Here is a 15295-nt window from a genome sequence, read left to right on the forward strand (position 1 = left end):
ATTATTTTTGGGTTTGTGTTTGATAGTATTTTAAAAGTAAATCACGTCCTAGAGGAAAATCTACAGGAAATTGTCTCCAAGAATGTCAGACCTGGGCCATAAGTTAGAACGGCAATAGCAGTTTGATACCACTCTGGCTGAAATTGTCAGAAATTGTCTTCTTCTTGTGGCAACTTCCACAGAAAGAGAAGTGGTTCCCTTGATCTTCCCTTTTGTACATGCAAATGCACAAATTTATCTTGGACTTAGGAAATGTTTATATCAAGGACTTGAGGATAGTGAAAAGATTGTTCCACAGAGAGAGCTGCAGCTCTCTGATAGGAACAGGCAGGGTAAGAGCCAGCATCTGGAAGGTGACATTCAGGAAACTGATCACAAATGTTAAAGGGTGAGAGTGGCTTTGTTATTAGCAAAAGTCTCCAGAAAACCAAAGCATTCTTCATCCTTGAGGAAACAACCTTGGAGAATATCTACATCATTGACACAGATTGGGTGCCTTTTTGAAGGATGTCATCCTAGTCACTCTTTCTGAGGAAGTCTGACCCATGCCACCTGTGGTGTAAAACTCAGTTAGAGAGTGTTGCCTCTGCTTTCCAGGCTGTGCAAAGTTCCCTATGCAGCTTCAAAGTGTTTGCTCCTGTTTGTATCCAAGTGTTTGGATGCAAAGCTGTGCAAACACATGCACTAATCTCCTTTGAATGCTTCAGCAAGTCAGCACATCTCTAGCCTATCAGCACAGCCTCCTCATCACTCTCATCCTGGTTTTGGAACATGTGTTTTGAGTTATGGATAGGAGCCTCTCCACATCAGTAGGGCTGTTTGCATCCCTTGGGTACAACTGTATCCCAGCTTTGGGAAATGGTTACCAGACAACAACAGAAAAAACCCAAACAGCCCAAGCCCCCCCTGAACCAAAGAGAAGCAGTGCTGAGCAGGAAGCCTTCAGTGGGTGTAAATGTGAATGCAGGAAATTGTTAGAATTATTTCCATTTTACCAAACTGTGCACCCACAAGGGTTGCACTAGGACTTGTAACCGCAGTTAAGTAAAATAAACATTGTTACCATACGAGTAGCAGTTCAGTGAAAGAAACTATCAACAAGTTATTTCAGCATCAGCAGAGGAAGAGTTTCCAACATTTACGGCTGCTGCCACAGAGGATTAGAAAATAATCCAAAAAAGGAACAGCCTATGAATCCTTGTGCCATTAATTTTAATCCAGTTTCAACAATCTGGAGGTGAGTGTTCCTACATGCACATGGGAAATGAAAAGTATTCTTGAGGAAAAGCACGGCCAGAAACGTTATTTCTCTGGGAGGAACGACTACTGACTAGAAACGTAAGAACCCTTTAAGAACTTTAGGAAACAGTTATATGCACTTCGTTTGCGCAGTGTTGGGAAATTTCTCCTCACAGCCTTTCCCGCTGCTTTTTGTGATCAGGGTGGTCAGCCCTTCAGCACCTGCGGCAATTAACTGCGGTTTCTGCCGCCAGGTAGAGGCGGGGCACAGGCGGGGCGCGCTCGGCGCTCCCTCCCCGTCCCCTTAACGCCGGGAATAAGAGCGGCGGCGGCGCAGGACGGGCCCAGAGCGATGGGCGCCGTCATGGGAGCCGGACGAGCGGCGGGGCTGCTGCTGCTGGTAAGTGCCGTGGGAGCTGGGGCTCTGTCCTACTGCTGCTGGTAAGTGCCGTGGGAGCTGGGGCTCTGTCCTACTGCTGCTGCTGGTAAGTGCCGTGGGAGCTGGGGCTCTGTCCTGCTGGTGGTGGCGAGTCCCGGCTGGGCTTCTCTGTCCCGCACCTGCCCGCCGCGAGTGGCGGCTGCCAGCCGGCCGCAGCCGGAACGCAAATCCTGGCTTTTGAGGCGGAAAATTCTTCCTCCAGGTCTAGTGTGAAGGAGCCTTGTGGGTTTTTCTGTCCTTTTCTTCTTCAAGAGACTTTGGTAACTTTCTCGAACTTTTTGATGGTGTTTGATGTCTAGGGAAAGCTGCGGCAGCGCCGCTGCCGTGAACCCAGCGCCCTCAGGGAATGTAGCGCGTCTCTAATCTGTTACTACCGCACTCGCTGCCGCCCTTCCTTCTCTCCTCGAAGAAAAAAAAAAGTTACAAGTCAGGAGTGAGTTCTTTAATACTCCTCGGGTCATTTAAGTGTGAAACTGGAAGTTTTCTCACCTCCCCACAGTTAGGGGGAAGATTTTCAGTCTACCGAGGAGAGAGTTTAAAGAGCGAGACCCTCTTGGTTTTGGCTTAGGCGTTGCCCGCTGATGGCAATGAGTGCTGGGGAGCTGGAAGCGCTTGGACACACCGGGACTGAGAGGCTGCGGGGAGCCCTGCCCAGTAGTGCGCGGTCTGCGCTTTTTTTTCTCTTTAAAAAAAAAAAAAATTCTCGTTGCTCCTGTAGTATTTGCTAATGACTCATCTTATCTTCTGCCTAAGACTCGAGCCAGTGAGAGGTGTTGGAGGAGTCTGTGGGGCGTTTCCTCAATTTTGCGGGAGCGAGACTAGCACTGATTCTGATGAATTAAAAGGATGAGGCAAGGGAGAAACTAATCCCTTGCACACCGCAAAAACTTTGGCATCTGCAGCTCAACTGCAGTGAGGTAGTGGAAAGAAAACAAAAGTTTATATGGAGGTAGGAGCGTGTGGCAACAGTTGCCTAAAGCCCCATCAGCTGCTGCATGGTGCTGCCTTAACCCCAGCTTTGTGATGGCAATTACTGCTGTGAGCAGCACTTAGCAGAAATTAGTTTGGGTTTCCTCTGTGGCTTCCCATAAATTTCTGAATGTGTTTCCACGTCTTTACAAGTTAATCTCCCCGAGATAGTTATCGTGTCCAGGGAGGATGACTCACTCAGGAGTCTCCTGTTTGCCTCCGCTGTAGGTTGTGCTACTGACGATGCCTAGAGCCCGAGCAAACTGTGGGGAGAGAGAGTACTTCCATCAAGGTCTCTGCTGTGTGTTTTGTGAAGCAGGTAAGGCTTTGAGTAGTTACAGCTGATAGCAATTGCTTCCTACATTGCATGCTGGGAAAGTGTAAGCCTGGTTGGAGCCGTGAGGACTTTTTGGTGCTGTGAAGGCTGGGCTCCATTTTGAAGTGAGAGCCCCTTATTGCATCAGGTGGTGACTGGGAGAGGTGCTTTGGCATCAAGCCAGGAAGGCTTTGCTTGTGGATGAGGATAAAGTTTTTGAAGTTAAGCGACTTAGTTAACACAAAGAACAGGCCTAGAGGAATTCTGATTTTTCTGTGTCTATAGGCAAAGCTTCAGTATGGTTTTGCTCTCCTCTCCTTGCTCGATGTGTGCAGAGCTAACAAGTTTTGCACCAAGAAGAAACCTCTCGTTATTATCAGAAGCTTACTGGTGCATTTACATGGGATTCACACAAAGGAGAAAAAAATGTTTATTGAAAGCCATTCTCCCTGGCCTTGCCCCTTTCCTTCAGCAATGGTACCATCCACAGGCTCCCTGCCTGCTGCAGTGACTCATCCTTCCAGCAGATGCCTTGCTGGACACCTCGTTTTGCACCTCTTCCTGTCTGAGTGGGAAATTGCAAATGTGCCTCCTGACTCTCCTGTGTCTATTGGTTTGTGTGGCGTGTGATTGATTTGCAAGGAAGAGTTGAACTTTTCTCAGAAATTTGTGTTGTAATGTCTAGATTTAGCCCTTTGTCTGTCAAAAGATCCCAAGATTGCTGCTGCCTGTTCTCTTCTTCTACAGGTACCTTTGTTGCTGACCACTGCAATGCTTCGCATTTGAAAGGAAAATGTGACCCTTGCAAGCAAGGAAAAGGCTTTACTGCCCATGCCAATGGCTTGGAGGAATGCTTGCCTTGCAGACAGTGCAAAGAGGGTACCGAACCTTAGCATATTGAACTTAAAAGTAAATCACCTTTATGGCCCGAGTATAATCTTTGCACTTGCTAACTTATATTTTATTTTTAGATCAGATAACTCTGAGACCCTGTACTCTGACACAGAATGCTGAATGCCAGTGCAAACAAGGGTATTTCTGTGATGATGAGGGCTGTGAAATGTGTTGGAGAATCAGTCAAGAGTAAGTTTGAGAAAAAGTTGCTATTTTCCTTCTAGGGGATGTTAGAGCTGTGGCCCAATCTGTGGCAATAGTTAACATGTGTTATCAGGCTGTAAATAATTGCCCTGAAGCCAAATAACATTATTCATGCATTTAAATTTTAGGTGTCAAAACAAACCTGTGATGTTGAGACCTAGAAAGATGTGGACTTGGGTATATGTGGACTTGCATTTTTCATTTTTCATGTCTTCAGGTTGATATTTCCACAGAAACATACTTGAATGAACTTTCTAGCACCCAGCTTAAAATTTTAGTATGTAGAACTACCTGTTGAAGGAAGCTAACCATAGCTAACCATGCACGAATAATGGCTATACTCTGTGGTTTGTGTTTTTTTTTTTTCTTTTCCCCTTCCATTTAGACACTAACATACATGAATTTTATCTGCTTTGCTTTTATTTTATCTTGTAGTCTTGTCTTGGATTGTTTAAAGGTACACCTCTATCAAAGTTTATGCATGTTCCATTCATGGTTCTGAGCTCTGTCTGAAAAAGAATTGGGCCTGGACAGAGCTATGTACTGATCTGGAAATGTTGATACAATGTTCTGTTACCTTCCACTTCAGGCATCCAGACGGGAAAGAAATCCTGCTGAATTCCACTGATACCACAGAACTAGGCTTAACTAATCAAGGTCTGTTACACAAATCCCACTCAGCTTGGTTTGTTGGGTCTGTGGCTTCAGGCTAATAACACCAGAGTAGTCTGTAAAACAGTGGTTTCAACTACTGTAATGTACTTAAGAGCAGTTGCATTTTAGTCTGGGAGTTATTTGCTAAAGACAAGTTATCAAAGGGGTTGATGGGACAAACCACCTTGAGTTTCACTTGGCAACATGTGTTGCCAGGGTTCTTCAAGTTGTAAGGGTAACCCAGTTGAAAGTTCTGGATAGCATGAAGATGTTTACTGTGCCTGGAGTAGCTTCCTCTTCTGCCAGGAGTGCACACTGTCCATGCTACAGCACCCAAAGCTAGCTATCATCTTTTGCATACTTGTTTCCCCTTAAGTGTCTCTCCATAAAACCTTGTGGAAGTTGTCTTGCAGCTCTCTGCAGAGTTCCCTGATGCCTTTGGGAGCACGACGTGCAGTGCGAACAAGTGCTCACATGTTCAGGGCAATGTGTCCATGAGAGTCCCAGGACAAACTATCTGGGTTATTGTATTAGCTCTGGGCTTAGGTTTTTCCCTAGGACAGCAAGGAATATCTTTTTGGGGGACAGTTTCAGTGATTTTTTTTTTTCTCTTTGCAGGGAAGGAAGCTCGTGTTTGGGTTATTCCAGTGCTGCTGATGGCTGGTTTGGGTTTGCTCATAGTAGTTGTTGTTGTTCTTGTTAGAAAGCTGAAGTGTGATAAAGGTAACTGCTTGATTATTATCCATGAAATTTGCTTTCCAGAGTTAGGCAAAGCATGCACTAGGGCTGTCCCTGGTTCTTGTGTTGCCTTACAGGGGACCTGTTTAAGCTCTAGTTCATTTTGCATGTGATTGAAATTAGCAAATGAGTAAAGTGAAGAGTAGTTTTGCTTGGTAAATAAAATGCATAGTCCGTAACTATGGGCTTTCTTATCTTGCTGATAGATGCCTCTGATTCAAAGCAAGATTATCATAAGGTCCTTAGAAAGGACTTCTCCAATCAACTTGCCTTGTATTGGCAAAGAGGAAAAACCTGTGTGGGGGTTCAGATGCATTGGGCAAAAGTAGCAACTAATTAGATCACTAATTACCTTCACTGTTTGGTTCTGGAGATTTTTTTGGTACAAATTGGTTCCCTTTAGTCATTTGAATCTCTTAATGTGAATGTTAGGTTGATTAAGTCCTCTGTGAGTTTATTTTTTAGTGGAAACTGAGCTGTTTTCCTTGGAAACTTCTATTTCCACTATTGTTTAAGTATTTTTGCTACTAGTGTGGTTAAAATAATACTGAAAGCTATTATGAATCTTAAGTGCTAAGTTGGTTGAAATCATGTCTTACTGATTGTATTGCAGTAAAAACAATTTCTGCCTTCTGTATTGTGATAGCCTACGAAAATTCTGAGAAACAAAAGCTGGAGTAGAGGAGGTTGCAAGAGTGGCTTAAAAGTCAAACAGCATCTTGTCTGCATTTTGCTAAGCAGGATTAAGGCACAGTGTGCTGTTGCTAAGGGTTGTACTGGGGTGAAATGTATGACAGGTCCAAGGAACTAAATGGCTTTTAAAAGCTTTAGCTGTGTTACAAAAGTTTCTATTGTGTATAAGTCTTGTGTGATTTCAGCCATGTTTAAGTTGCTCAGGCACTTTTTTCTTTTTCAGCTGCCTCAGCTGTTAAAGATGTAGAGGGACATCTGGTAAGTATGTGATGGACCAAGTGTTTAATCTCTAATTGCTCACAGCCTAATTGTACCTGACACACAGCCCTTAATGTTTGTCTCACTGTAGATCTCTGCTAGGATGTGTTCCTGTGATGCAACAAATTGTGATTCATGCAAGGTTAGAAATTAATTAGCCAGTGTCTGATGCATTCAATAGCTGCTGGTGTCTCCTTGTCAATACTGGAAAATGCTTCAGAGCCTGTGACCAGGATGCTTTGGAAGTGGGGAAAAAACTTGGACTAGCTGCAAGTTTTCACTTCAGACTGTCTCCAAGTGATACCTTGACCCAATTAATTTATTTTTGCTGCTTCCCATGAATATTTCCCAGCTGATGGCAGCTATTGTTTGGTGTTGCAGCATGGTGATGTTCCAGCTCTCATTGCGTTGTGACTACAAATTATCAGTTCATAAGACTTAACCACTCCTGATCCAGTAAAGTGATTGAGTCTTCCTGCCTCTGGGCTCATGTCACAAGCTACAGACCAGGACCTGACAGTCTGAATTCTTGGTCCTAAGCAGTCCCAAAAGAGGTGGAGTTCAGGGCTCAGAGCATGCCAGTCCCAAAGTGCATCCCTAAAAAGGGTTTATCCAGCTGAGGCTGGCTGCTGGCATATGTTCCAGCTTGAAGCTGGGTATACCCTGGCATACTGTAGCCAAATGCCATTTCAGAACCTTACTGTTTGAGTCTAAAAAACTGCAAGACAAATACAAGGCTGGATGAAGTAAATACAAGTTGGCTTTACCTTCTCTGGTTAGAAGTTACATCACTACCAGCACCACAAGGCAAAAATGAGCTCAGTCTTAGTTTTACACAACAAATGTTAGTCTTGATGAGCAACTAGGAAAAATATCCAGACTGTTCTCAGTGTGTGTACAGCACTTTTTTTCTCCCTGGAGCTTCTCTTGTGAGGGCACCAATGCGTTACCCGCCCAGTGTATCACTCTTGTCTAATGTTACTAATTAGATATTTTGAGAAATGCATTTTAATTATGCCAAAAATATTTGAAGACCGAAGAAAAAGAATTGAAAGAGATGTTCAAAGGCTCGCGCTAAACTCTGCTCTTTTTCTTTTTTAAGGTCCATAAGTGGCTCAAATATGTGAAACACCCCAGGTTTTTTGTTGGGTTGTATCTCCCCTCACGCCCTGGCCAGATTTGCAGCACTTCATCTATTTATAGAAGCTGATGAAGAAACATGACAAAAAACCTGGTCAAAAAATGCTGTAGCATAGGAATAGCAAATATAACATGTCTTTAATTTCAATAAAATAGTTGCAGAATGATGCGGTTATGAATTGGTGCATGGTGCCACTTGTCTCTCATCTAAGAGCTGTCACAGGCAGGTGCAAAGTCTGCACTTGGAGTGCTGGTGCTGCTGTAAGAGTTTATTTGCTAAGGAGAGTTCCACTGATGCAGTCCTGAGACTGAGTATTTTGGCACCTACACACCTTCCCTTCATACTGCTCTAATGCCCCCAACAACTGCTGATACTTGAATAGCTGATGCTGGGTTTTGAAACAAAAGCGTCAGTCATGACAGTGCTCTTTCAGTCTTTTTTTTTTTCCTGTTTAAGAATCATCCTGTATAAATTAGATCAATTTCTTAATGTGCTTATACCCTTAAATAGAAAGTGTTTCAGTGAGAATGATGCACAGCTACCTGTGGCATATGTAGGGGGCTTCCTCCTCACATCCCCATTTATGCATGTTGGTCAGGGGGTGGTGTCACCTATGGGTTGCTGTGCAAACGAAAAGCATGCTGGCTTATGCTTACAAAGGGCTTGTACCTTAATAAACACAAGTCTCAGGGGCAGAATGGTGACTCCTCATCCTCATTTTCCACATATAAATAAATACTCCTAAAGCTTACCAGCTTTAGCACTATGTGTCATATGAGACATGCTACTCTGCTTTGTGCTTGAACTGTTCATGCTGACCTGGTGCTGTACTCCCTGGCTATGCCTGTCTAATGAATTGACAAGGCCAGAGATGATGGGAGCCTTTCCTGCTGGCTTCCCTCCTCTCCTCACAAAAACTATGCAATGTACATAGGTGCTCACTGGCTTCTTTCAACTGACTATAGTTTGTGAACCCAGCAGGAAAGCTAATCCAGCCACAGACAGCCCAAGGTAGTGCACTGCCATGGAGCTGACAGGCTACTTGGCAATAATTCTGAGCATCAGCCTTGACACAGCAGTGGGGGCACAGCTTGGGGCCCCTGGTGAAGTTGAGTCATCTCGGGTGCAGCAAGGCAGTTTAATTCCCTCTTCTCTTGGGCAGGGTATCTACCTACCGTACCTAGAGAGGAGCAAGCAGCAATCTACATCAGTAAGAACATCAGGAAACATTTCCTGTGGTTGTTGTGGAGGCAACTTCTGTGCCTTACCCTGCAGTCTGGTGGGTGCAGAACAGCCAGGGAGGTGGAGAGTCAGGCTCTGAAACCATTTTGTCACAATCTGCTAGTACAAGTGGGGGTTGTGATGGTTGGTTTTACTAATCTCAGAGTGCAAAAGACACAGCGGGGGGACTCTCAGTAGTAATCAAAATAAATGCACCTTTTATTGAGTGCCCTCAGCAAATGTGATAGAAGGATTAGAAAGGTTAGATAAAGGATAGAGAGAGAGAGGGAAAAAGAAGTGGGGGGACTAACTACCAACAGAGACAAAATCCTCATGGTCCAGCCAATAGATCCATCTTGTCATGTTGGGGAGAATCTCAAAGTCTTTGGTTAACTCAGGGGTCTTTTATAGTCTTATGTCAAGGGAACAGGTACAGGACAGTGGAGAATAAGCCTGTTGAGAGCAAGTACAGACAGTCCAGTTCTGAATGGGACAATTCAGTCCCAGCAGTGAGCAGGACACATTGTTTCAGGACTGGGTCCCATGAGAAACCAGTCTTGGTCCAGCAAACACACCTGCAGGCAACACATGGCAGACATCCTGTTTCAGTCAGGCCAATGCCCCTGTGTTAGAATTTTAAGGGTCTCAGTCCTTGGGGGGGGGGCTTCAATCTCCATCCTTGACGCTGGGCATGTGGCATATGAGGCATCTTCTGTGGGGGATCACCAAAGTTACCCCAGAAAGTCAGTCTTACTGTAAAGCAGGGGCATCTGGCCATGAGGTGGGGAAGTCCAGGGGCTATTGTGATGAGTGGGTACTGTGCAGCAGGCATAAGTGTACAGAGTGAGCTGCTCCTTGTCAGGCCCTGCCCAAAGCAGTGTACCATGGTGACACAGCAAGCAGACCTGCCAATAATCACGTGGCAAGCACCCACCTCAGCCAGGCCAGAACTCCAGTCGGGGTCTTCAGCATCTTGGTCCTGTCCTTGTGATGGTTGTGAGGCAAATGAGGGAAACTTCAGACTGTCTCTTACACATTTGAAGTCTAATTCTGTAAAGGCTGTTACTTTGTCAAATTATCAGCTCTCCTTTTGTGTCTCTGACATCTGGTGGCTTCAAGTATTTCCTTTTTTTCCCCCAGAAGAAAATAGTGGAAAATAGTGTGGTTTCTGAGCAGGGCACTGTCCTGTGCAGGAGCTGGAAGTGCCATATGACAGCATGGTTGAGGAGGATTGCTATGTCCTCACTGGCAGCAAAACCTGTGCAGAATTCTGCTTTTCAGCAGACTGCCCTATCTAATGTTCCAAGTGGAACTCCAGCAAATTGTAAGATAAGTGCATGTGTGTGAAATGATCACTGTATTTTCTCTAGTATAGGTATCCCTTTAGTTGAGCTCGTAACTATTCCCAGAGCTTTCAGCAAAACAGAGGAAACTTTTCCTTAAAGATGTAATAGGAAGTATGGGAAGTGATAGCTTGGGGGAAAAAACCTTCAATCCCTAATTTAATTTACTCTGCCTCTTTCACCTCCCTGACAGAAGCTACTGTTTTGTGATAGCAGCGAATGTTGCCTTGGAGCCAGTAGCATGTTTGTTTCACCATGCAATTTTCTTTACTCCAGTACTTTCAGGTGTGCTCTGAAATCTGCTTCCCTTCCCCTCTTTGCTGTGTGTGATGTAAAAGCAAGCTGTCAAATAGGTAAAAAATAATAGTGAGTGAAGCACCCTGATTTGTTGGAGTAATGATCCAACTTTGTATTACAGGTACGAGAACCAAGTGAGATCATTGTTAAAGATCTCTCTCAACATGGTGAGTATTCCATAAATTGGCTGTACTTGGAATTTGGTTTTATTTCCTGTTGACTTTAGTCTATTTACAGAGTAGTATAGAGGCTAATGAATATTGCTTAGAGCTTAGGCTTCCATTTATTGTAAAATATGCTGAAACGGGTTTATTGCTGCATTTGTAATCCCTCTGGTGAGCTGCTCTACTTTGGAGCATGACTTTTCTGCATGGGAGTATAGCGCAGTCATGATTTTAAGAATGGTACCAACTTTTGAAAAATGTTTTAAAATAAGTATGCATTGCAGCAGTGTACTCTGCTTTACTGAGTGAGGTGTAGGTCAGAGTGAGAGGTCTCTCAGTCAAATGTCCTGTCACGTGGAAGAGCGCATCAAACCTCCATACACCCTCCTGTAGGCAGAAAATTGTTGTGCTGGATGTCCAAGTGATGGGTTTTGCTCCTGGTGGTCTTGGTGTGGCAAACCTGTGCCAGCAGCATGGTGGAGTAGTTAAAACTTCCTCTTCAGTAGCCCTGCCAAGGGAACATGCCAGCCAGTGAAGCCTTCCTCAAAACCAGACAGTGGGTGGTGTCCTGCCTTAGGAGACCACTACTGAGAATGCACCAATACCTTTAGCTACTTTCAAGACCACTTAGTAGAAAACTTATTTGTCCTGCTGCTTCTTAGGTGCCAAACCCTGCCTTGCTGCTGCTATTTGGTCTGTGCAGATATTGGCTGAAAATTAAGGGGAAAATATGTGTGTGAGCTATGGGAAAAAGCCCTGTGTTTTAAAGTCCAAGTAGATGTGTCTTGTGTGTTTCTTCTTGCAGAACTGAGAGAGACCTTTGATGTCTTTACAAAGGAAGTACCACCAGAACAGTGGGAGCAGCTTATGAGAACTCTTCTACAGGAAAATGATATTGATAAAATTATTTCTAAATTTCCTAATAATAGAGATGAACAATCGTATCAGATGCTTCTCATCTGGAAAAAGAGACTGGGAAAGAAACAATGTATTAATAATTTACTGGATGCATTGAAGCACATAGATACCAAGGCTTATTACAGCGTATTAAACACTTTAAAAAGTAATAACATTATAAGTAAAGTAGAAGCTGAAGATTAATGTTTATGAGGAACTGCAAAAATATTCCTGTGTACATATGTGTGTCTTCAGATTTGCTTAAATGAGGGTGTCAGGAACTGCTGGTAGAAATGGAGTTAGCCTCCTCAGCTCATGGGCACAGCCGGAAGGGATGTAATGCCTTTGTTATTTTCATGTTTACATGACCTTCCTACCTCTGAGTCATAAAATATTGAACACAGGTGCTGAATGCCCACTTCGGAGCCGGAAGTTGGGCAATGCGGTCCCAACCTGGGGGGCACAGACCAGGAGGTGCCAACCTGGGGGGCACAGACCAGGAGTCCGCTGCTGTTTTTGAGTACTGTGATGCTTTAGTTTCCGAAACCATTTTGTGTTGTTCCGGAGTGCTCAACACCGCTATGTTTGAAGCACATCAATAAAACCCTGGCTCAGACACAAGCTGGCTCTGGGACTTTGTTCTGGCGGCGGCGCCTCCATCCTTGGGGCTATTTAAGGAAAGGCGGGCGGCGGCGCTCGGAGCGGGGGCTCGGTTGGCACGGTGCCCTGGGCGGTCATTTCCCGGCCGTGCCGTGCCGTGTGGGGCCGCGCGGCGCTGCCCGTTGCCCGGGTGACGCAGGGCTGCCCGTCGGAAGTAGCGTAGTGCGGGCGGGGCGAGGCTTCCGGACGCGCTGTTGCATCAGCTCGGGAGCGAGGGCAGGCGGAGGCAGCAGCAGCAGCTCCGGGATGGCAGCAGCCGCCAGCGCCGAGCACGGTAGGTTGGCGAGCGGCGCCGCGGGCCCCCGGCGGGGCCGGGCCGAGGGGCGGCCGGCGTTGTCACGGCTCGGCGGGGCCCGGGGTCGCGGCGCCGCTGCTGTCACGGCGGGGTCGCGTCCCCCGCGGGGGCCGCGCTGCCCCGAGCCCCGAGCCCCGCGCTGGGGGCGCGTCCCGCGGGATGCGGCTCGCCTGTGCCCGCCGCGGGTGTAAGGTTGGTGCTGGCGTTCGCGATTTGTGGGGACAGTTCGGAGCTCCTCGTCACCGCCGTCCGGGGGCAGCTGTGCCCGGCTCGGTGCGCTCGGTCCGTGCGCCCTCAGAGCGCCGTCAGCGCTCTCACCTGTCTCCGTGCCTCCCGCACTGCCTTCCCGAGCCATAGGGGTTCTCCCCTGAACTCACGCCTGAACTTTTGGACTTTTACGGACATTTTTTGTGGTCGTGTTGTAATGATGGGTTGGACTCTTCGCTTCCATATGGAAGGAGGGCTGGGGTAGTACTATAATTTTTGGCACTACTGTAGCAAATGGAAACTTGGCATACCAGTCATGCAAGTATGAAATACCATTATGGTATGTAAAGGGTTGGAAATTTCTGTCATTCCAGTTGAGGATCTGTAAATACAGATATTTTTGCCCCTTTTTCTTTAATAAAGCAACAAAGTAACCGAAAGTTACTTTGATCTTTATTCAACTCATGTAATATTCCCACTAAAGCGCAACATTTCTTGTCATCAAGGGATCAGCTTTTTCAGAAGTCTTTTCAGTGTCTTAGGGGGAAAAAACCCAAGAAAGGCTCAGTTCAGGTGTGCTTTGAGAAACTCTTTAGTTCCTATTTGTTAGGGTGGGGTTTTTTTAAACTGAATCTGCAATTGTTATATTTAGTTTCAGTTCAGGAAAAGTGGAAGTGAAACTTTCATGGCTCAAAAGACTAGGATTGACAAGCTCTTCCTTGGTGTGGGATACTCCAGTGTTAAAAATCCCTGCTCATCTAAAAGCCTCTTGCTCCTTATGTGTGAGACTTGATAAGTCCTTTGTTTTTCTGTCTCTGTGCATGCTGTGTCTGGCATTAGCTGGAATCACTGCATTGGTTTGGTTCTTGTGAGATGCTAATGGGAAAGGAGAATTCATCTTGTCAGAGCAGATGGTTGGAATTCTTTTCAAAGGTAGCGGAGTGGCCGACAAGGATGACAAATGGCCAGTTTGGAGCTGTGTTAATAATGTTACATTTGTCTTTGGTGGGTTGTCTTAAATTTGTGAAAGCCAAGTTGGATGGGAAGTTACATTTGAAAATGTTCAGAAATGGGTAAGATTTCTTTTTGGAGAATGCCTCTGCAGAATTCCCAGAACATTTACATCGTCATCTAATTATGACTGACAAGGTTAGCAGGTTCAGGGAAGCCCAGGAAATGTGAGTTTTCCCTGAAGTAACTCCCTGGTTTTGTGTCAGTTAGCTTACTACCTTCTTTATGGCTTTCCTGTATTTACTTTGCCATCCAACACCTTCAAGGAGCAGACAGAGGTTTTCATTCTCAAGTTAATAGAAGTGAAAATTTTCAATGAAATTTGATATTGTGGGGATTATGTGTCTTGTTTAAACCTCAAAAGTTATTTTATGTGCAGATAAAGTGTGGAAGCTGTCCTGTGCCTTTGAGTCTGTGTGTTGCTGCAGTCTCTCAGACAAATTCCCAGTGTCCTTTAAAAGTCTCTGAAGCACTCCATGCATGGAAAGAGGAATGTGTGACAATTATATCACCCAAAGGGATTGAACATCAGTGCTTATGGTGTGAGAACTGTATTAATTGATGTCTGCAGTGGAATTTTTTTTGAAAGAACTGTCTACTGGATGACATTAATTCTTCTGATTTTTCAAGGTTATTTTGTTACCTCTCCAATACTCATGCTCAGTGCTTGTTTCCTCTTGTGTGATACGATATCTATGGATCATTCTGTTCACATGAGTTAAAATTCAGTGTTATGCAACAGCTCTGTAGTACTCTCGTGTTTCTGCTGTCAAGGAGACACTTCCTGATGCAATTGAGTAGTAACAACTGCATCTGTTCTGTTTTGGGGATGGAAAAAAATTGCAGTTAGAGAGAAGGGCAATTCCTTAGCCTGTTTTCCTAAAGCAGCAAGGAAAACAGGTCAGATGCACATATATCCATTGGGCCTCCTCCCTCAGTGCTTTTTGAATCCATTGACTGGTATTAATTAATCAATCAATTTGACAGTGGGCAGCTGCCTCTTGCATAGCATTGGCAGACTTAGCAGTGATGGGCTGGAGTTGTGCAGCAGGATGGGAAAATAGGATACAGCACTTAGGAGGTACCAGGAAGTATTTCAGTGGGAGTGTTTAATGAATTGAAGGAATTGCAAGATAGGGGGGAACTGAGGATGCAGAATGGAAATCACAGAAAACCAGGTTCTGTAGATATACTCTTCTTCTTTTAACCATGATATCAATTAAACCAGAACAGACTTTTACATAGACAGCTGTCACTGATTCCTTTTGCTTGAAACAAGTGATCCACTGCTACACTGCCTTCCAAGGCACTGTTATCACAGTCATCTGCTCAGCACAGCCTGTGAAACTGATGGGGGACCCTGGGAATGGGACACTGAGCCTGCCAAACATTTTAAGTTGAAGTATTAATGTCTGTGCCAAGACTGATAAAAAAAAATTCAGTTGTTAAGCTTATCAGTGCTGAGCTGGTCCTGACATTCACAGGCAGTGTTTGCCACCTCTCCTTGCCAAAATTAGCTTGTATGAGTGCTGTCATATTTGTTGTATTTGTGTGTAAGTTTGGGCAAGTTCCCTTTTAGATTGGTTTACAGATGTGGTTGGGAAGCACTTACATTGTTTCAGATACACTGACTTGCTTCCCATTAGCAGCCTGAT

At 45.0% G+C, this 15295-nt stretch overlaps 2 protein-coding genes across 6 annotated transcripts in view; both read left to right on the forward strand.

Annotated features, from left to right (window-relative positions):
• The first annotated feature begins 101 nt into the window (after positions 1-101).
• LOC129121830 (tumor necrosis factor receptor superfamily member 10B-like) lies at positions 102-12088 on the forward strand. Of its 2 annotated transcripts, XM_077179916.1 has the most exons (10): positions 102-1639; positions 2876-2966; positions 3711-3842; positions 3935-4046; positions 4651-4718; positions 5334-5438; positions 6370-6404; positions 6496-6546; positions 10528-10573; positions 11376-12088. In XM_077179916.1, exons 1-10 carry the CDS (start codon positions 1592-1594, stop codon positions 11669-11671), a joined length of 984 nt encoding a protein of 327 aa, XP_077036031.1. In that variant the 5' UTR covers positions 102-1591; the 3' UTR covers positions 11672-12088. The 2 variants fall into 2 exon arrangements, with proteins under 2 accessions (XP_077036031.1, XP_077036032.1); XM_077179917.1 differs by lacking the exon at positions 6496-6546.
• Positions 12089-12258: 170 nt separating this feature from the next.
• Positions 12259-15295, forward strand: part of CARS1 (cysteinyl-tRNA synthetase 1) — a 33914-nt gene continuing 30877 nt past the window's right edge. For 3 of the 4 annotated variants that reach the window (XR_013182727.1, XR_013182728.1, XM_054635121.2), the window contains exon 1: positions 12275-12401. Coding sequence is in view for 2 of the 4 variants with exons in the window: in XM_054635121.2 (XP_054491096.2) it covers positions 12374-12401 (28 nt within the window). In the remaining 2 variants the exon portion in view is untranslated. Of the gene's footprint in view, positions 12402-15295 lie in introns of all 4 variants that reach the window. The other variant, XM_054635122.2, reaches the window with a different exon arrangement.

The sequence above is a fragment of the Agelaius phoeniceus genome, chromosome 6, assembly GCF_051311805.1.
Source record: "Agelaius phoeniceus isolate bAgePho1 chromosome 6, bAgePho1.hap1, whole genome shotgun sequence".
In the NCBI taxonomy this organism is placed as follows: Eukaryota; Metazoa; Chordata; class Aves; order Passeriformes; family Icteridae; genus Agelaius; species Agelaius phoeniceus.